The sequence below is a fragment of the Engystomops pustulosus genome, chromosome 7 (assembly GCF_040894005.1).
Source record: "Engystomops pustulosus chromosome 7, aEngPut4.maternal, whole genome shotgun sequence".
In the NCBI taxonomy this organism is placed as follows: domain Eukaryota; kingdom Metazoa; phylum Chordata; class Amphibia; order Anura; family Leptodactylidae; genus Engystomops; species Engystomops pustulosus.
This window is the reverse complement of record NC_092417.1, coordinates 154,886,252-154,907,802: the sequence shown is the minus strand read 5'-3', so window position 1 is coordinate 154,907,802 and position 21,551 is coordinate 154,886,252. Positions and strand designations below refer to the sequence as shown.

The following is a 21,551-nucleotide window of genomic DNA, read 5'->3' as shown; positions in this document are numbered from 1 at the left end:
AGGGACAGAGTAGAGATTTCTCCCCCTTCCTCTGCGCACGGGAGCCGCTTATACCGCTATGTCCCGACCTGGCCCCGATCACTTGACAATGGCAGACGGGACTGGCCAATCAGCGCTCGCCGGTGATGTTCTTTTCGCTGTGATTGGGTGAGGCGGCCGCTGACGTACACGGATGCGGAAGAGGGGTTAAGTCGGTGTGAAGCCGCGGCGTGCAGACAGATCAGGGGAGAGGTGAGGGCAGGAGTCCCGGGAAGGGGATGCGGAGGCCGGGGGAAGAGCGGGGTAACGGGGCTCGGGGAAGGGAGAGGAGAAGACACCGGGGAGGCGCCCGGGTCACCTGGGACGTGATAAGGGGCCCCCAGGATCTCATCATGGGGAGGAGAATGGAGGACTGGAGCGGGAGCGAAGGCAATGGGAGCAGGGACGTGCCGGAGGGGATCGGGGCACTGCCCAGGAGCTGTACGGAGGAGGACACGTACTGGGCCAGGGGGCATAGCAAGAGTTTCCCCCAGGAGGTGGCAAGTGGCTCCCAGATCATGGGCACCGGGGCATGGAGGCAACAAGAGGGCATCAGTACCCAGCAGCAATGTGAGGATGCCAGGGGCACCGGAGCATGGAGGCAAGAACAGGGCATTACTACCCAGCAGCAGTGTGAGGATGCCAGGGGCATGGGCACCGGGGCATGGAGGCAAGAACAGGGCATTACTACCCAGCAGCAGTGTGAGGATGCCAGGGGCATGGGCACGGGGGCATGGAGGCAGGAAGAGGGCATCACTGCCCAGCAGCAATGTGAGGATGCTAGGGGCTTGGGCACTGGGGGATGGATACAAGAAGAGGGTGTCAGTAGCCAACAGCAGTGTGAGGATGCCAGGGGCATGGGCACCGGTGCATGGAGGCAAGAGGAGGGCATCAATACCCAGCAGCAGTGTGAGGATGCCAGGGGCATGGGCACTGGTGCTTGGAGGCAAGAAGAGGGTGTCAGCCAGCAGCAGTGTGAGGATGGTGGTATGGGCACTGGTGCATGCAGGAAAGCAGAGGGCATCGGTGTCCAGCAGCAGTGTGAGGATGCCAGGGGCATGGATGGGGTGCATGACAGGGTGGCAGTGGCCACAGGAGGTAATAGAGATGCCCAGGTGCTGCAGAAACGGAAAAAGAAGAGTAAAGAGAAGAAGCGGGGAAAGGCAAATGGAAGCAGTGGCTTCCAGGATCTGTACAGGGGGCAAAGTCTAGAGGAGGAGACCGACACTCGTGAAAACTCCCAGTGTGAGCTGAGCAGTAGCAGCGCAGAGGCCACTGACATGGGAACATCCCAAGGAGACTATAGACAGGAGATCAATGGAAATTCAGGGCCATTGATAGGGAACCAGGGAAGGGGATTCAAAGAGGGTCTAGGGGTAGCAAAGAGCAATAGCGATGAGGTCTCCAAAACAAGTCCACAATCTAACAGGGGTTATAGGGATGTGGTCAGAAGTCCAGGAAACGGGTCCAGTGGTTCTGGCGAGGGACTGGAAATGGAACAGGATAATAATAGGTCTGAGGGAGAATGGAACGGGGAAATGGAGGAGAAGAACTGTAACCCAATCCACCACCAGCATTTACAATTGGTGCCGCAGAACTGTCCATCACTCGCACATCAGGTGGTGTCAGCCGGTCAGTCCACTTTGGACTGTGGGACGGTAAAGGAGACAGGCACATGGTGTTGGTGCCTTCAGCTGTATTTAGGGGATAGGGAAGGTTCTCCACAGGTTGTACCTTCTGAATCCCCGGATGAAGGGCAGTCAAGAGAGTACGGGTACTCTATGAGTAGTACTCTACGTGTAGGGGAGAACCTCAGGGACGGAAGTAGTTGTGAGAATCAAGGGGACATTCCCGAGCCTCTTACCAAAAAGGGAGGGAAAATGGGAGAAACTCCAGAACTGCAGGAATGGGTGAACTGGTGGCAGGGGTGGGCTGGATCTTGTCGGGCAGGATCTGGGCGGCGGAGGGGGTCAGCACAGGCTTGGGGGTGTCGAGGAGAGGCAAGAGAAGGGCAGAAGCAGCAGGATGTGTGGGTGTTGAGGGAATGGACTAGAAGAGAGGGAGAGAAGAGAGGAGAGAATGGGCCAAGGGGATCTGGGAATGAGGTGTGGGTCCTACGAAATCAAGAAGAAGGGAAGCAGGACTCTGCGTGGCCCTTAGGAAGCGAGGATGTGTGGGTTCCCAGAGAACCCCGGAGACATCGGAGTGCATATTTCATGGCGGACAACACAAAGTGGACCCCCCGTAGCGCTAAAAATGGGGTTTCTGATAAAGGTGAACCATGAGCAGGTAGATGGGGTATCGCACCTCATAAAACAGAGGAGACACTAAACTGTTATGTGTGCGTGTTGTGTGCGTCTGTCCTTAAAGGGAAAGGGGGGAGGGTATTTAGGGGGTAACTATTTGTTAATTTGTCACCTTTTGGGTGGGAATAAGACACTTGTAGGGTGCACTTTCTTCACTGGTGCTGCTTTCCTATTTCTTTATAAGGTGCTACAACCTGGTGCTATGAGGTGCTGTATACTGCATGCTGATCATTTTGTATCCTCTCTATGAGGGTCCTCACCCCCCCCCCCCCCTATAGGAAGGGGCACGGTGGGGGGTGGGGGGGGGCTGCGAGGAGTTCTTGCAATGGGGTTAGGGAGGGGTACATTTTTTGATAAAATATGGTGCTGTCGCCTTTTTTTGTGGCAAACATGAAATCTACCTGTAAAACTATGTGACCAGAGCCAGCAACAGAGGTAAGTGTTATTAGCCATATAACATTACCTGCCATTACTCCGAGACCCCCCCGCGTGGTACATCCTCTCATCTACCTCATGTAAGAGAAGACCCCTGTAACCTAGATTATCTGTTGTGTTTTGTGCTCTACCCCTCTATAATGGAGGGCAGTATTACTGACAGTACTATATGACGGTTATATACTATAGTGATCATTGTACACCTAATCATCTACTAGGCTCTTGGTAAAGATGGCCCCTTTATCCATTAAGTCAGATGATGTCTCCTTGTCTACATGTGTTCTGTTCACCATCTGTTTCTGTTTACATGGGGGACCCCCTTTCTCACCTGCTCTTCAACTATTATTTTTTTTTTACAGAAAATCAAATTTTGTGACTGTTAACCATTTGGTACCCCATCTTGCCATCACCATGAACGCTCTGTCACTCACACCTCTGTGGTGCCTACTGCTCTTCTCTCTGCTTCCCCTCACTCTTGCCAAAGAGGGAAGTAAGAAATTACAGATTGGTGTGAAGAAGAGGGTGGAGAACTGCCTTTTTAAATCTCGGAAAGGGGATACCCTTAGCATGCATTACACAGTAAGTATACAGTGTATGTATAGTATTCGGTATAAGAACTGATACAACACAATCCATGCGCCTCTTGCCATAGATGAGATAGAATTTTGTGGCATGGATGCAGCAAGGTTCTGAAAGAATAGCCATTGGCTGTTTTAGATGACCCTGGTTTTTCCATGAGGCACAAACCTGTCGGTGTCCTTTTTCCCTGACCGTCCACAATGCTCCATGAATCATAGTGATATTTGATACAAGAAGTCCATTATTTCCCACTGTAATCCTGATAAGAGTTTGCTGCTGATGTTTAGTGGGGAAGCAGGGACTCCTTGCATAATGTATCTACAATGATCTGTCCAGTCCCCAGCATTGTGGTCTGTCTGTGAATCTGGTCACTGTGTGGTTTGTGTTTCACGGACTGATCAATTTCCATCACTCCTCTGCTTTTGAATGTAGCATGCTCCTCCTGCAGCTCCACTTCTCTGGATAAGGGGATAACTTGAAAACTTGTTACAATATCTTTAAAAGGAAATCTACCATCTGGAATCTACTTACTAAGGTAGATCTGATTGTAGGTTCCCATTAATATCGTAAACCCTAAACTATACTTCCCTAACCCTATAACAATTTGTAACCTAATCTACAGTTTATCTAATATCCAAATTTTCCAGCGAAGGCTACAGGGGTGTGGAGTATCCTCTCTGTGCAGTGGGAGAAAAGGCTACTCCACTCCCCAGTAGCTTCTATCACTCCTTACCTGCGTACAGCCAAGTTGCATCTGGCGCGCTGCCGGAGCTCTGTGCATGCACAGAACTTGAGGCTGCAGTACTGGGTGCACACACGCACATCGTTGCTCGCACCCAGCACTGAAGCCGAAGCCACTAAGCGGAGCTCCGACAACTGGCGGCGCGCTAGATCCAACTTGGTCGTGCACGTTAGGGAGGGATTGCAGAGGCTACTGTGGTATGGAGTAGCCTTTGCTCCCGCTTCCCGAAGAAGCTTCTTCTTCACGCACTAGTAGCTTCTTCAGGAAAATTGGCATATTATATAAACTGTAGATTAGGTTAGAGTTTGTCATAGGGTTAGGGAAGAATAGTTTAAAATTTAGGATATTAATGTTCACCTACCATCCGATTTACCTTAATAAGTAAATTCCCGATGGTATGCTTCCTTACGTTGCCCTTGTGGCCAAGGAATTGGATAACATTTATTTCCCTGCAGGCAATCCGGCACCGCGCCTCCCACAGTGCTCCTAGTTTCTAAGTCAGGAGGCACAGTACCTACAGCCTATCAGCGGCTGTGATGTTTCCTAGAAACTGGACATCAAAGACAATTCCATAGATTGGCTGTAGCAGTGCCTTCCCCTCCGTTCGCCGACTACTTATTTTGGGGCCTGAATGCTTCCTAGATGAGCTGACACATCCACGATTTATACAGATGACCTTTAGAGTGCAGGTTTTTTAATACTACACAATATCTTTTAGTTGATGAAAACAGCAAATGTCTGGACTCCGGGGATAACAGGAGATATTGGTGGATGTCAGGCCCGGGCATGATGAATGTGATAGTATCTAATTGATACTTACAGAAAAGTAATACAAAACATTACTTTTATATATCTTCTGTAAACTGACTGTTGTCTTCTAAGTCATTTCTAATGGGATAATTCATAAATGCCTAATAGATGCAGCTGCTACGTCTGTGAGACCCCCATCTATTGGGTATTTATTATCCTCTGGATACATCACAGGTATCTGAGATGACAATACTGTCCCTTGGGAACTCAATGCTTTCCATCTGCTTGACTCTTTAGCTGCCCCTTCAGAAATATCAATTAGATATCACATTTATGAGTCTCTGGAAAGGAATCCACTCATATCTCCTATTATCCCCCGAGTTGGGGAAACTTGCTGCAAAAAGTTAACGAGTAGTCTTAAAAAAAAAAAAAAAACAACAAAACTTGCACAATTAAAGTCACCTGTATAAATAGTGGATCTGTTATAGAGGACATGGCTCTACATAAGCCTCTTGACAATACATAAACTACAGTATTAATGTCATTTACATAAAATATTGACTTATTTTATGGAAATTATCTGTTGATCATGGTGGGTTCAGGTACAGAAACATCCATTTTTTTGGCTTAAAGGATGAGGGAGAAGTGGCTTTTACCCCCCCTACTCTCGTCAATGAGTAAAGCAGGGGATGTACACAATGTTCTCTCTATACACTTCTATTCCCCCTCTCCAAGGTGAGATGTACAGTAGCCAGATTCTCATCGATCGAAATTTGTGTTTGTCACTATGAAAGTGACAATTTGTAATGGGTTGTCTGAGATTTGATTGTAGAATTTGACTTTTGGCTTTGTCTTTTTTATGTGGAAGAGCTGCAGTACTGGAGCCTGCCTGTAGATATGGGAGGCGCTATTTAATGTGAACTAAGCAGGATCCCTCGTTCTAATCTTGAGCAAGTCTTTAAACCACTAAAAGGGATACTTTCCGTTGAAAAGACAATTCTTTTCACTTTTTTCATTTGGCAGACTCCTTGTCATTTAAAATTGGTAAACCCCTTTAAAGGGAACCTGTCACCAGATGCCCCACTAAACTAGCAGCACCTTCAGGTTGGGTATAAAATGTCCATTCTAGAATTACCTCTTTTATGTGAAATTCTTCCGTTCACCTATGCAAAAAAGGTAGTTATATGAAAATCTTTTCAGACATTCTGTGGTTCTATAGTACCTAGAATCTCATCTTTCAATTCACATCAGGCTTGTGGTTCTACAAACTACAGAACCGGAGACGCAGGCTTTTAAAGATCCAATTGCCACTCTTTTTTTTATCTGTATTTTACAACTATGTATTTAACTGTCCATATTTATGGTTTTGTAACTCACAGATCCATGAGCTTGATATGATCTGAAAGGTGGGATATCCTATCTTAAGTATGACACAAAAACCATGTTTCTAGGGACTATAGAACTAAAGATGGGGGCGTCTGAAGTGACACTACCACTGCAGCCTATAACAGTGTCTCAAATTGGCAAAATGACTCTTTGCTCATTTTCACATGATTTTGGAGGAGATTATTTATAGGTAAACGGACAAGGACATTTCATAGTGACCTGAGGGGGCTGGTCACTTTACCTCATGTTTTGTGTAATGTGTGTGAAAGTAAGGGGGGTAGGATATTAAGTAATTTGTCAATATGCATCATTAATAGTTCTGCTTCGCTTTCTTGATATGTAAAGTGAAGCCTCCTGTCTACTACCTCATCAGCCAGAGATTCCTGACCGTAAAATGGCCGCAGATGGAGGGTCATGTGATCTTATCTGTGCATGTGTAATCGCCCCGGCCAGGACCTTGCTCTTCTATTTGTGAATATTATCATAAGGTCCTGGCATAGCGATTGCTCACAGACAGATAGAGATCACATGACCCTCCATCTGCGGCCATGTTATGGACAGGAATCTCTGGCTGATGAGGTATAAGACAGGAGACTTCACTTTACATATCAAGAAAGCAGAGCAGAACTATTAATAGATGTATATTGGTAAATTACCTCATAGTCTTCATTCCCCCCCCCGCCCCCCTTTACACTTAGGCTACATTCACTCTACCGTATGGGGGACGTATATACGGCTGATATACATCCCCCATAGACGGTAATGGGCGCTCGGCGCCCTATGGGAGCGGTACGGTGCAGCACACGTGCGGCACCGTACCGCTCCGTACCCCGGAAAAAGATAGGACCTGTCCTATCTTTCTCCGTAGTACGGTGCCGTGCACCATAACTTCCTATGGAGAGGGGCGGGGGTAAGCTGCGCTCACCTCCTCCTCCTCTCCCCGTGCACTGCCGTTGCCCGCTACGGTACTGGCGGGCAAAGGGCAGTGTGAATGTAGCCTTAGGCTAAATTCAGACGACCGTGTGCTCGCCGTACCGTACCACGGTGGGCACACATTGAGCCAGGGAGAGAAGGAGGGGATGAGCGCCGCTCATCCCTGCCCCTCTCCATAGATAAACATGGTGCCGCATTCCGGGGAAAGATAGAACATGTCCTTATCTGTTCCCCACGTGCTGCACTGTACCACTCCATGCGCCCATTGCCGCCCATATGGGGGACGTATATAGGATGGCTGTATATATACGATCCCCAATGGCCGTCTGAATGCAGCCTTACACACACATTACACAAAACATGAGGTAAAGTGTGTAACCCCTTCAATGTGGTAAAAACTGGTGCCCGGTTCACTACACTTACTGACCTGTCATGTTATATTACAGTCCTGCATGAAATCCATAAAAGAAGGCCGCACTCCCAATAAAGTGAAAAAAGTGAGAAATGTATTTCACCTCATGTGCACCTCAACGTTTCAGCTTCACTCATTTTCAAGCACAACAATGTGGTGTACGCGCCAGATATATATTGGAACAAACTGAATGAAGCTATTAGCTCCACCTTGGACTTGTAGATTAAGATTTTCCAAAAATGGGACAACCTGGAAAAAAAATGTATTTTTTTTATACCACATATTTTTTTATGTTCAGTTTTACATGGCCAAAGCATGGTGTGAGTCTTATTTTTGACTATATCTTGCGTTTTTTAGTCTATGCTTTATTCAAGGCTCCTTGTAATGAATAGGAAGGCAAGAGAAAACAAATTATGGGTACAAAAATACGTGTATAATGCAGTCTGGGCTTAGAACATGTGACGTACTGAGGGCGGATAGGTCTTTCCTTTGGTGGTAATTGGGCTGCGCGGGCGGATGGGTCTCTGAGGCAATGTCTTATGTCGCAGTCTACTTAACCCTTCCTCATAGGACACATCGTCTTCATTAGACTGAAATGTTATATCTGCAGAATTTGTGCTGACATGTTCAGTCCTGTGATCTGTTTCGCTTTCTTTCAGGGGAAGTTGGAGGATGGCACAGAGTTTGATAGCAGCATATCCAGAAACGAACCATTCACCTTCACCCTGGGCACTGGACAGGTCATCAAGGGCTGGGACCAAGGATTATTAGGGTATGTCCTGGAGATGCATCATGTGAATATCTAGAGCTTTATTTCGATGCATGTACGTGTGGAAGTGGTCACATGATTTTTAGAAACAGCTGGGAGTAGTAGTAGTGACATAGGTAAATCATATGACCACAGCAATTTTGAAGATGCTTGTTCGTTGTATACCAACACCATTGATGAGGAGACCCTGGAAATGGGGGGGCTTCAGTTAGACATACTAGAGTGTGTCCCCTCTGGCAGAGTCTTCTTTTCTTTAAAAACAAGGCTTTAGAAATGATGCAAATTAGCCTCAGCGGCTCCAGACTCCATAGATGTTTACAGAACCTGGAGACCCTCAGGCTTGTTTGCATAATTTTTAAAACCCTATTTTTCTTAAGAGGGGATCCTGCCAGAGGGGGCACACAGCAGCATGTCAGTGTGCTTGGGTTACAACCCTTGATCCTGGTGGTAGATGTCCTTTAAGACAGATGTGGGTCCCAGACCTAGGACCCTCATCTTTATGATGTTTCATAAAGTGCATATGTCATAAGTGGTGAACATGGGTAAACCCCTTTAACAACAATTTTTGAATCGGAGGATAAAAGTCTTTAGGCCATATTCCTGGTGTCTAGAGTTTTACCAATGGGACACTCGCTTAAAGGGTCTCTAATTATTTCACAAATTTAGCAAAAATCAAGAAAACTGTAATATATTTCATCAGAGTAAAAGTTCCTCATTGGCTTCTTCTGCCTTAAACTGCTTTTATAACTATTCATTTCTGCATAACTCAGTTAACAATGTAAACAAACATGGCCGCTGGAGCAGCGCTGGACTCAGCTTCTGGCTGGCCACGCCTACCTGTCCCTATTCACAGCACTGTGTATGCGGGCCAGATGGTTGTCGGGTCTGGCCGGAAGCTGAATCCGGCGGCCATGTTTGTTTACATGGCGCATGGACCGGACCGACAGCAGCGCGGGACACCCGGAGGGCGTCGGAAGGTAAGTACATCTTTATTTTTTTTAAGCAGCCCCCTCTCGGCCACCTTTTTTGTTTTTTTTCATAACTCTCGGACAACCCCTTAAACAATAAAACTCCCTTTAGAATGACAGCAAGCAGAGATATAGAGGTCTAAAATTGTGAGGAATTGATACAGAAAGTATATTGGAAAATTGTATAATTTTTCACCCATTAACGCAGTGCAGAGTCTCTTTAAAAGTTTCCCCCATTCAGTGCGCCGGTATTGGGCTGTATCTTATTGTAGCACATGTCTTTTCTATAAAGACAGAACCACAAGCCTGGTGCCATTTGAAAGATGCCATTCTTTTCTTTGATATGAAACCAAGCATGTTTCTCTGTATGATAGAGCCAAAAATATACTTTCTTTTTGGAGATTTGTCTTTAGGTTTTGTTTTTTTTCACGAAAAAGCAAGAAATCTAGAAAGGATATTTCTTACCCCACCTGAGGGGGGCTTAGAGTTTTTTTTGGGGGGAAATTATGGTGCCAGGTTCTCTTTTAAATGCCCCCAATATATACTTTGCAGAAGGACATCAGGAGTAGTTAACAGCACCTGCAAGTTCTGTATTACATTCTACATTTTCGCCCTATAGTCACAATTATTTTGTTTTCATGTCCTAAATTTTTTTATTTTTTTTCACATTTAATTAATACCACACGGCCATGCAATCTTTTAGTGGGAATTAAGTTATTGTAATTCAAAAGGGAGCGACTATTTGTGTGTGAAGAGACGTATTTGGGGTTAGAGACAAAAAAGACAGGCCGCTTTGTGCAGAAAACGGATCTCCGGTCTTATACTGCAGCCCAATATACTTAGAATTTTTCTGTATCTTGTTTTTGGCCATCATAGCGTCACCACCACTGTGATGATCCATTGCATACCTATCCACAGAAACATAAGTGCTGACATTATGTTGTGCAGATGTGCCTGGCTTTCTTCAGAGATGCTCTTTTCAGCTGCCAGACAGACTCGGCTATTTTCAGACCTTCCTTAGATGTAACCAGAGGCCCCTCACCCACTGCAGCTGTGAAATAAGGGTCTCTTGTTCTAGTTGTGCACAAGCCCTTAAAGGGGTCGTCCAGTTGTTAGAAAACATGGCCACTTATGATTTGTGCTGGTATTGCAGCTTACTTGTATAGAGATGAATGGAACTTGGTTGTAATACCAGATGCTTCCCATAATCGGGGATAAGTTATGACCTATCCACAGGTTTGGGGACAATCCTAATTGCTGGGAGTCCTTGCAGTCTGACCCCTACTAATCTGAGAATGGGGTCCTGTCTCATTAATATGTGGAGAAGCAGGTAGAGCATGTGTCCAAACGCTTCCTTTAATGGCTACGGAAGGCCATGCTTCCTGCCATTTCACCCATGTGATTGGTGGGGGTCCTAGCAGTCAGATCCTCACCAATCAGCTGGTTTGCTGATGGGGATAACTGAAATACTTGCGACAACCCCCTTTAATGTCCCAGATGAGAATAGCCCTATAAAGAGTAATTAAACTCCCCGAAAAAAATTTATTTGTTGGAAGTGTACAGGGGTTATCCCAAATTTTCAAGTTGCCCACTTATTACAAGGTGATCAGTGGTGTGATTCATGGGACCCCATTGATCCTGTTCTTAGTAATGGGTTGAGCATGTTTCCTTCTGCTCCATTCTATAGTATCTGGGTACCGGACATGGCCAATTGCTTTATAGCAATTTCTGACATTCCTGTAATATTGCATGGAGTGCAGAACGCATTCTCCACCCATTAGTGTGAACAGGCCCCCGGCCATCTAGATCGTGGGAGGCCCAGCACTCACTGATTAACTTGGAAAAGGGATAACTTGAAAACTTGGGACAACCCCTTTAAATTGGTAGGGTTCCCAGTGCCGGATCACCCATTCTCAATAGAAGAGATTGTCTGATCACAGTCTATACAGTGAACATTTTAATGATTTTTTTGGGGGGTCTCTGCTCCTGGACCCCTATTGATCAGAGCTTTCTCCATGAAAATTTGGTTAGATTTGATTTTTTTTTTCTCATTATTTGCAGGATTGTGGGATGATAAGCGCAGGATTTTTCACCCTTTTTTATTATTATTATAGCGTTCTTTCACATTAGTTTTGACTGACAACTCTGTAAAAAGTAACAATCGTGACAAAAATATTAAACACGAGCGAGCATAACCCAAAGATAGGAGACGGTGTTTATACATTCCTGCCCAGATAACCCTCATAGCTGTGATAAGCCTCACATACAATCCACACAATGCCCTGCAGGTGCTGTGCCTTCAGGACATGATTCTTCTTCCTCCTTCCTTCTTCCTTCTACCTCCTGTTACTTCCTTCTACCTCCTCCTTATTCCTTCTTCCTTCTACCTCCTGTTACTTCCTTCTACCTCCTCCTTATTCCTTCTTCCTTCTACCTCCTGTTACTTCCTTCTACCTCCTCCTTATTCCTTCTTCCTTCTACCTTCTGTTTATTCATTCTACCTCCTGTTTATTCCTTCTTCCTTCTACCTTCTGTTTATTCATTCTACCTCCTGTTTATTCATTCTACCTTCTGTTTATTCATTCTACCTCCTGTTTATTCCTTCTTCCTTCTTTTTTTTTTTTTTTTTTTTTTTTTTTTTCACTTATATATGTTAGTTGTTCTATGACTGAAAATGAAAGGGGTTTTACTGCCCTAAATGATCAATGACTTATTTGATTACAATTTTAGCCTTTGGATGGAGCCTGAAGCAGACAGCTCCATCTCTAGTGTAGTGGTGGACTGGCTGTACTGCAAGCACCATTCTCACTGACTGAAGTGAATGAGAACGGCGCCTACATTGACGGCAGCTAATCTATGGAGGGAGACGTCTGTTTCTTAGCTGTTTGACATGGGCGATGCATTCACGGAAGCAATCGCCTGTTAAGGACAATCATTGATGGGTGAATATAAATGTATAGCTATAAAACGGCTTTAAATATCATAAATGTGACTTTACCCAAGTTCCATGACCTCACTTCTGCGGTGAATTTGTGTATTATTATTATCGGGAGGGTCCGACTGCTGGGACCTCTACCAGTCATGGGGACGGGGATCCAATCTTACATCTCGCATCGCTCAAGTGGAGCATGAGCTCTGCTGCTGCATTCAATACTAATGGGAATGTTGGAAATTGCTGAGCACAGCGATCTGTTTTCTTCAGTGGGGGTCTGTTGTCAAGTTCAGTTGGGGTCCCAGTACTTGGAACCCCATGATCACCTGCATAGGGAGTATTAATAATACTTGGTACAACATGGCACCCATAGAGCCTCTGTAGTATGAATGGAGTGGGACCACTTCTATCAACAAAGAGATACTGTAACCTTAGAGGCCTGAGCACTACTGCATATTACATGGACATAAAGTTTCTATGATCAGGAAAGTATTTAAAAATTAGGTAATTAGGTTTTTATTTCTTCATATTAAATAAAGGTACATATAGTGTTACCACTCTTCATCATAGCTGTTTGAGTTACAGAAACCATACACTTGAAAACAGGTGGAGACCAATCACATGACAGAGCGGTGCCTCAGAGCGTTATATATATGCCCTTCCTCTGCCGGCTAGGTAGGGAAAAATAGTGTTGGTTCCACCACGATGGACTATACGCCCACCACAGGCCTCATGCCGATCAGTTTTAGCGTGGTGTCTGAAGGGCTTAGCTGCTTCCAAGATCACCATTTCCAGGTGGGTGCAGTCAGCTACCGCAGCCCGCTGTCATACTCCCCTCTTTCCGATCATCACTTAATCGACCCGGATGGTTGGAGCTTCTTGGGCACCTGGCTTCAGCCTGGGCCTCAGTCCAAACATCATGTAAATTCTATCAAACTTATTCTGGCTTCTGCCGATGCCAGCCTGGGGCGTAAGGTTATGCTCTGTGCACAGCTGTGTGTATGGAGTCTTAAGAGACTGGTGTGGGACTATGGTTGGTCCCCACCGGATGTTAAAGGGGTTTTCCCAGGAAACAAGTTAGGACCTATCCATAGGTCCTAACTTGCTGATCGGTGTAGGTCTCAGGAAAGAGGCCCACACAGGTCACAAGAATGGGGGGTCCGAGATACCCCTCTGGAAGCCCTTGTTGCTCCCTGAGATGAGTGGAGCAGTAGGCTGTGCATGTCCGTTCTGCTCCATTCATCTCTATGGAGCTGATGGAGATTGCCAACCGCTGCAATCTCCGTTTGCTCCATAGAGTTGAATGCAGCAGAAGGCAAAGTGTCCGTCTGCTCTGCTCAGCTCTGGGCGCCACAAGGGGTCTGACACAGGTACGTTATCGTAATCTGTGGATAGGGCCTAACTTGTTTTCTGGGAAAACCCCCTTTAAGTGTGTGGTTTGATTAGCAGAAACTGTTATGATGAAGAGTGACAACGGTCAAACGCGTTGGTTGTTATGGGGGAATACTGTACGCTATGAACGCTATGTAATATACAATGTTTTTTAATATAAAGAGATAAAAACCTGATTTTTATGTGCTGGATTGTCGAAACTCTTTTGTTGGAATGATTTCCCTGCTACCAGAAGGCGATGCTCTGCAGTGAAAGGAATAGAGCAGCCACTTCTACAATCACAGGTGTAACACGGATATTAAATGCCTTTGTATTAAATGGCCGCCTGTTCTCTGAAGGCAAAAAGCTTGTACTAATTGCCAGTCCCTGTACACTGGATTGGGGATCTGCTGGGATCCCCAATTGTGCATCTTAAAAAGATGTGGCCTGTAACTGACATCACAGGTAGAACCTCAACTGTGAGAGACAAAATGTGAAAACAAATCCAGAAAACATTTTCTTTCTGATTTCATTTATTTATTTACAAATTATGGTTGAAAATAAGTATTTGGTCAATAACAAAAATTCATCTCAATACTTTGTCATTACCAACAAAGGATATAACTGAGGTCACTGTTGCTGGTATGTTGGCCCATCCTCCATGCAGATCTCCGCTAGGGCAGTAGTGATGTGTTGGGGCTTTCACTAGGCAACACCGACTTTCAACTCCCTCCAAAGGTTTTCTCTGGGGTTGAGATCTGGAGACTGGATAGGCCACTGCAGGACCTTGAAATGAGGGGAGGACAGAGGAGCCATTACTACAGGTAATGAGAGGAGGACAGAGGAGCCATTACTACAGGTAATGAGGGGAGGACAGAGGAGCCATTACTCCAGGTAATGAGGGGAGGACAGAGGAGCCATTACTCCAGGTAATGAGGGGAGGACAGAGGAGCCATTACTACAGGTAATGAGGGGAGGACAGAGGAGCCATTACTACAGGTAATGAGAGGAGGACAGAGGAGCCATTACTACAGGTAATGAGGGGAGGACAGAGGAGCCATTACTACAGGTAATGAGAGGAGGACAGAGGAGCCATTACTCCAGGTAATGAGAGGAGGACAGAGGAGCCATTACTCCAGGTAATGAGAGGAGGACAGAGGAGCCATTACTCCAGGTAATGAGAGGAGGACAGAGGAGCCATTACTCCAGGTAATGAGAGGAGGACAGAGGAGCCATTACTCCAGGTAATGAGAGGAGGACAGAGGAGCCATTACTCCAGGTAATGAGAGGAGGACAGAGGAGCCATTACTCCAGGTAATGAGAGGAGGACAGAGGAGCCATTACTCCAGGTAATGAGAGGAGGACAGAGGAGCCATTACTCCAGGTAATGAGAGGAGGACAGAGGAGCCATTACTCCAGGTAATGAGAGGAGGACAGAGGAGCCATTACTCCAGGTAATGAGAGGAGGACAGAGGAGCCATTACTCCAGGTAATGAGAGGAGGACAGAGGAGCCATTACTCCAGGTAATGAGAGGAGGACAGAGGAGCCATTACTCCAGGTAATGAGAGGAGGACAGAGGAGCCATTACTCCAGGTAATGAGAGGAGGACAGAGGAGCCATTACTCCAGGTAATGAGAGGAGGACAGAGGAGCCATTACTCCAGGTAATGAGAGGAGGACAGAGGAGCCATTACTACAGGTAATGAGAGGAGGACACAGGAGCCATTACTACAGGTAATGAGGGGAGGACAGAGGAGCCATTACTACAGGTAATGAGAGGAGGACACAGGAGCCATTACTACAGGTAATGAGAGGAGGACACAGGAGCCATTACTACAGGTAATGAGAGGAGGACACAGGAGCCATTACTACAGGTAATGAGAGGAGGACAGAGGAGCCATTACTACAGGTAATGAGGGGAGGACAGAGGAGCCATTACTACAGGTAATGAGGGGAGGACAGAGGAGCCATTACTCCAGGTAATGAGAGGAGGACAGAGGAGCCATTACTCCAGGTAATGAGAGGAGGACAGAGGAGCCATTACTACAGGTAATGAGAGGAGGACAGAGGAGCCATTACTACAGGTAATGAGGGGAGGACAGAGGAGCCATTACTACAGGTAATGAGAGAAGGACAGAGGAGCCATTACTATAGGTAATGAGAGGAGGACACAGGAGCCATTACTACAGGTAATGAGGGGAGGACAGAGGAGCCATTACTACAGGTAATGAGAGGAGGACAGAGGAGCCATTACTACAGGTAATGAGGGGAGGACACAGGAGCCATTACTCCAGGGAATGAGAGGAGGACAGAGGAGCCATTACTCCAGGGAATGAGAGGAGGACAGAGGAGCCATTACTCCAGGTAATGAGAGGAGGACAGAGGGGCCATTACTCCAGGTAATGAGAGAAGGACACAGGAGCCAGTACTACAGGTAATGCGAGGAGGACACAGGAGCCATTACTACAGGTAATGAGAGGAGGACACAGGAGCCATTACTACAGGTAATGAGTGGAGGACACAGGAGCCATTACTACAGGTAATGAGAGGAGGACACAGGAGCCATTACTACAGGTAATGAGGGGAGGACACAGGAGCCATTACTACAGGTAATGAGATGAGGACACAGGAGCCATTACTACAGGTAATGAGATGAGGACAGAGGAGCCATTACTACAGGTAATGAGAGGAGGACAGAGGAGCCATTACTACAGGTAATGAGAGGAGGACAGAGGAGCCATTACTACAGGTAATGAGAGGAGGACAGAGGGGCCATTACTACAGGTAATGAGAGGAGAACAGAGGAGCCATTACTACAGGTAATGAGAGGAGGACACAGGAGCCATTACTACAGGTAATGAGAGGAGGACAGAGGGGCCATTACTACAGGTAATGAGAGGAGGACAGAGGAGCCAGTACTACAGGTAATGAGGGGAGGACACAGGAGCCATTACTACAGGTAATGAGATGAGGACACAGGAGCCATTACTACAGGTAATGAGATGAGGACAGAGGAGCCATTACTACAGGTAATGAGAGGAGGACAGAGGAGCCATTACTACAGGTAATGAGAGGAGGACAGAGGAGCCATTACTACAGGTAATGAGAGGAGGACAGAGGAGCCATTACTACAGGTAATGAGAGGAGGACAGAGGAGCCATTACTACAGGTAATGAGAGGAGGACAGAGGAGCCATTACTACAGGTAATGAGAGGAGGACAGAGGGGCCATTACTACAGGTACTTATTTTGCAAATCTATTCTTTAAAAATCAGACAACGATTTTCTGGAATTTTTTATGCATTTTGTCTCTCATAGTTGAAGTTCTACCCATGATGCCCATTACAGGCCTCTCTCATCTTTTTAAGTGGGAGAACTTGCACAATCGGAGGCTGACCAAATACTTATTTCCCACCATAATTTACAAATAATTAAAAAAAAAAAAAAAAATCATTATGGTTTTCTGTGTACGACCCTGTGTGACCTCTGTGTAAGGTATCCGACCTCTGGTGTACAGTGAAGTGTGGGGTAATCTCCATAGGAAGCACAGTCAGTCTATAATAGTCTATAATAATATACATATATATGACAAGCGTCTGACTCTCTGCCTGGTAATCGGGTACATGGCAGGAGGATGGCGGCGGGCGCTGTACAGACAGCAGGTGCGCCTCATTATAGATGACATTAGTCTGTGTTTAATGCTAATGATTGGAGCTGCGCTGCTCGGGAATAATAATTATTATATCTCCGGCTGTTATACAAAGAAGCCAGTGTGAAGCTTCTACTGTGAGTTTTACTCTCTATTATGGGAAAACCTGCAGCAAATACCCACCACATCTAACCTCCAGATACCGGTCTATTGTGCCAGGTTATGGTAGACAAGTGAACGCAAATCTATCCCTTGTGGACATGATCTTTAGAGTATATTCACATGTATGGGTAAAACTGCATCACAATGGTACTAGGCCAAGTATCCGGGTCCTTAAAAGATGTCTTTTAGTTCCGTAAAACTATTTGAAAATCAGAACTAATCGCCATGTCTTCAGTCTGGATATTACCGGGTGCACAAGAGAATGTGCATATATACAATATGTAAAGCTGCCTTCTCTATTTCCACCAGAAGGGGGCGTCCTTGTGGTTCTTAAGGGAGAAATTGCTCTGTCAGCATTGTGTTTTGTGAATATGCCATGTGATACGTGAGGGTGTAGGGTGGCGCAGAGCATCAGTGTGTGTGCCCCTCGCCAGCTCCTACAGAAACCCATTTGCAGAGGATTACATGCGGTTTTGCTGGCTTGGTCACAGGTCGTCTTTTGTTTCTTTAACTCTTAATGTGCGGAGACTGTTCGGGAAGGGGGAGACACGGTTAATAAGTAGTCTCTATTGTGACAGGCGAGATGTAATCTGCATTCATTTGGCTGGCTCGGTGCCCGCGCGCCACGGGAGGTGGGCCGATCCCAAATGCTATTTAATTAGCACCCGTCTCCTCTCCATTTATCCGGCTTCCAATTCTCCACAGCGTCTGGTATAAGCGGGCTAATTGATGGCAGCGCTCCTGATCTCGCTGGCTGGCGAAGGCTCCGATCTGTCACCTGCCCAGGGATGGGACCCGCTCACAGAGGCCCAAGGCTGAGACATAAATTCCCTCTGTAATATGAAGGAGCGGATGATGGATTCCTTATTCTGCTGTCGTTTTGTAGGATTTCGTAAATATCGGGCGCGTCGCCTGCACTTAATCATATCCCTCAGTGCTGACCGTGGCGGAATAGTCTGCAGAGGATCGAGATGTTTGGCTTTATAGGGATTGTTCAGGAAGAATTATTCACTTTGTGTCCCTGTAGTGACCGATGCCCCGGCTCCCGTTCACTTTTAGTGTAGTTATAACTTCTGGATGTAACGGGAACATGGAGACCATTCCAGGTAATAGTGTTGGGACACCCCTACCCACAAATTATTGATGGCTTCAATAGTTCTTGCTTGCCAACCGCATTAAAAGGGGTTTTCATAAATAAAAGGGGTAGTACCAACTCTTTGTTGTTACACAGGATAAGGTCTAAAAATCAGATTATTAACGGTCTGAATCCAGGGATCCCTAGGATCTTGTTTTCACTAATAGCGAAAGAGGAGCTTGTGTTCTGCCGCTCCACTCTGTACCATGAGAGTGGTCAGAAATGGCTGAGCACAGCGCTCTGGTATCTCCAACAATCTATAGACTGTGACGTAGAGGGGGTTGCCTGAGAAAGCAGAGCGCTGTGCACAGCTATTTCTTGTTCTACAACTCTGTTGAATGGAGTAGCAGGGGACACACTCTCATCCTATTGCCCACCCATTAGTGAGTATGAGACCCCTGTGCTCCAGATTGCTGGGGACTCGTTCTCATGATTGGTGAGGTGTGGGGGGGGTACCAGTAGTCGGACCTTTACCCAATCAGCGTGATATTCTCTACATGTAGGATAATGTTTAAATTGTTGGTACTTTCATCCTGTAAATGTCTGCTACATTCTGCTGTACTATACTGTTAAACCCAATAAAAACTGTTTAAAAAAAAAAGTTAAGTTTTATGTGCTCAGACCTATAGTGAGTGAGACCCATGCTCAGTCCCTGGGACCCCATGTGTGCATGAAGCAGAACTTGGCTGCTCTTGACTATATAGGAGGAGATTGGGCAGAGGTGACAATGTACACTGCGACCCATTCTTATAACCAGTGCAGGTCCCACACTACTTTGTAAATGGTAAAATCCTAATTCTAGCTGCTCCTGTGTTGCTCTACATAGAACTAAATGGCGTTAAGTACATAATAACATTTTTGCATTCTATCCGTTACAGATAATCTAAGTATTTGTCTCCTTTTTGTTTTCTAGGATGTGTGAGGGAGAGAAGAGGAAGCTGGTGATTCCTTCAGAATTGGGTAAGGATCACGATGACGGCACAAGGGGGTAGTTTTTTTTTTTTTTTTCTTTTCTTCTTTACAACAAGACTAATAGAATTGTTTTTCATTGATTTTAGGTTATGGAGATAGGGGAGCACCCCCTAAAATTCCAGGTGAGGAGCTTGTCAGGGTCACTCTTGTTGACATTGACCCTATGTTTAAAGGGGATGTCTTTGAACAAGAATACATATTTGTTGCTGTCTGTGCAGCAGAAATCAAAATTAATTTTAAGTGTGATCCCCTTTTTATTAGATTTGTTTGATACTCTAATGAATTAAAGTGGTGTTCCACTGTCGCGATGTAAGAGGTCACCTTACGGAGACTTTGCCGATTAAGGCGACCTTGCAGGCGTGTGGAGATTTACAGTCATTGATGCACGGGGATATATGCAAATATGTTTTCCAGGAAAACTTTATCCCATCCTGGAAATCATATTTGCATATTTCCCGAGGCGTTTTCAGTCTTTCTGGAAAATCACACAGGTCAGAGCTCCAGCTTCCTTGTCACTTCAGTACTCCCGGTATCCACTGTATGCACAAGATTTTTTTGGGGGGGAGGAATCACAGGACCCGCTTCAGCCAGTTGTACCATGTGACCTCACTTCCTGTACATCACAAGTAACATCCTGTAGTATGAGGAGGCCTCACATTAGCTAAAGTGGGTCCCGGAAATCTCCTACAACTTCTCTTGCTGCACAAACTGATATAACTTTATCCCCCACCACCCGGGTTATCGGACAGAAGCAGATTTTTGGCCAGATCCGTCACATTATATATGTACAGGAGACTCCATGTTACACCTTGATGACTTCAGATGATGTACTCTGTTCTGACATTTCTCTTCTGTTTCAGGAGGAGCTACTTTGATCTTCGAGGTGGAACTGCTAAAAATCGAAGGGAGATCAGAATTGTAGATGGGGATATGGGACAAGCTTGTTTCTACAATTTGGGGTCCTGTTTGTGGGGGAGGTGGCGTCTCACACAGCGCTCAATAAACACAAACACAAAATCTCTGCCTCGTTCTTAATATTTCGGAAGGAAAAGGAACATTTAATGTATCTGGTGACACCAGGTGGAGAAAAGTTGGAACTCTCACAGCATGTAGAGCATTTATTGAGGACCTGTCAACAGTTTTGGGACCCTAAACCAAATATAGGACATGTGGTTTAGCTTCCCAAAACATGCTTTGTGAGATCTCAGTGTGGGGGCAATGTAAAAAAAAATAAACATGTATACTTAGATGAGAATCCGATGAGGCACATCGTTCATGCCGCGTGATGTGGGATGAGGCCAGGGTGTCCACAGCTCCTGAATAGGTAAGTATTGATAAGGTTCCCTTTGCCCTGACAGGTTCCCTTTAAGGTTAGTAGCACATATCTGTGGTCAGTGCTTGAATTGAAGACCATGGGCTGGCCAGATATCACTGACAGGACTCGGAGCGTTATACTGATATATGATGTAAGGAGTACACGTTGCCCGCAACTCAACAGCACTGATCTGTAATCATGATTACAGCGGGAAAATGGGGACTCCTTGATCATATATCACTATAAATCCTGTCCATGGCCCATAATTGCGCCCAAAAGGGGAAGGATCCACCAAGAGTCTCCAAACGTTTAAGCAGAAATCTGTTCCTGTGTCTGTCTTTTTCGCTGCCTTTCTTCCTTATTTAAAGGGAACCTGTCACCAGATTTTACCCCACTAAAGGATACGAGGATATGAAATGTCTTTCCTAGAATTCCCTCTTTAATGGGAAAAATTATCCCCAAAGTCAGGCAAATATGACTCTTCTCATCCAATTTCACAATAGATGAGTCAAGTTTAGTGTTTGCAGTAGTGGCATTTCAAAATCCCCCATCTTCTGTTCTTTAGCACCTAGAAACATGCTGCTAGTGTCATATCAAAGATAAGAATCTTATCTTTAAAAATCTGGTTCTGTAGCTCATAAGCTATAAGCCTGATATGATCTGAGAGATGAGATCCTTATATTTAATAGGACACAAAATATATTTCTAGCTACTATGG

General features: G+C 45.6%; 1 protein-coding gene across 3 annotated transcripts; it reads left to right on the top strand.

The window, feature by feature from the left end:
- Positions 1-82: 82 nt before the first annotated feature.
- FKBP2 (FKBP prolyl isomerase 2) lies at positions 83-20,537 on the top strand. Of its 3 annotated transcripts, none has more exons than XM_072118414.1 (6): positions 83-231; positions 3,119-3,338; positions 8,221-8,333; positions 19,460-19,506; positions 19,605-19,640; positions 20,379-20,537. In XM_072118414.1, exons 2-6 carry the CDS (start codon positions 3,171-3,173, stop codon positions 20,438-20,440), a joined length of 426 nt encoding a protein of 141 aa, XP_071974515.1. In that variant the 5' UTR covers positions 83-231; positions 3,119-3,170; the 3' UTR covers positions 20,441-20,537. The 3 variants fall into 3 exon arrangements, with proteins under 3 accessions (XP_071974515.1, XP_071974514.1, XP_071974516.1); XM_072118415.1 differs by lacking the exon at positions 83-231 and adding an exon at positions 2,644-2,759; XM_072118413.1 differs by lacking the exons at positions 83-231; positions 8,221-8,333; positions 19,460-19,506; positions 19,605-19,640; positions 20,379-20,537 and adding an exon at positions 254-2,292 and having other exon boundaries at positions 3,119-3,281.
- Positions 20,538-21,551: the final 1,014 nt, after the last annotated feature.

What these genes read in the sequence shown, in the direction of transcription:
- FKBP2 (XM_072118413.1), top strand. Translation starts at nt 258, where the DNA reads ATGCGGAGGCCGGGGGAAGAGCGGGGTAACGGGGCTCGGGGAAGGGAG.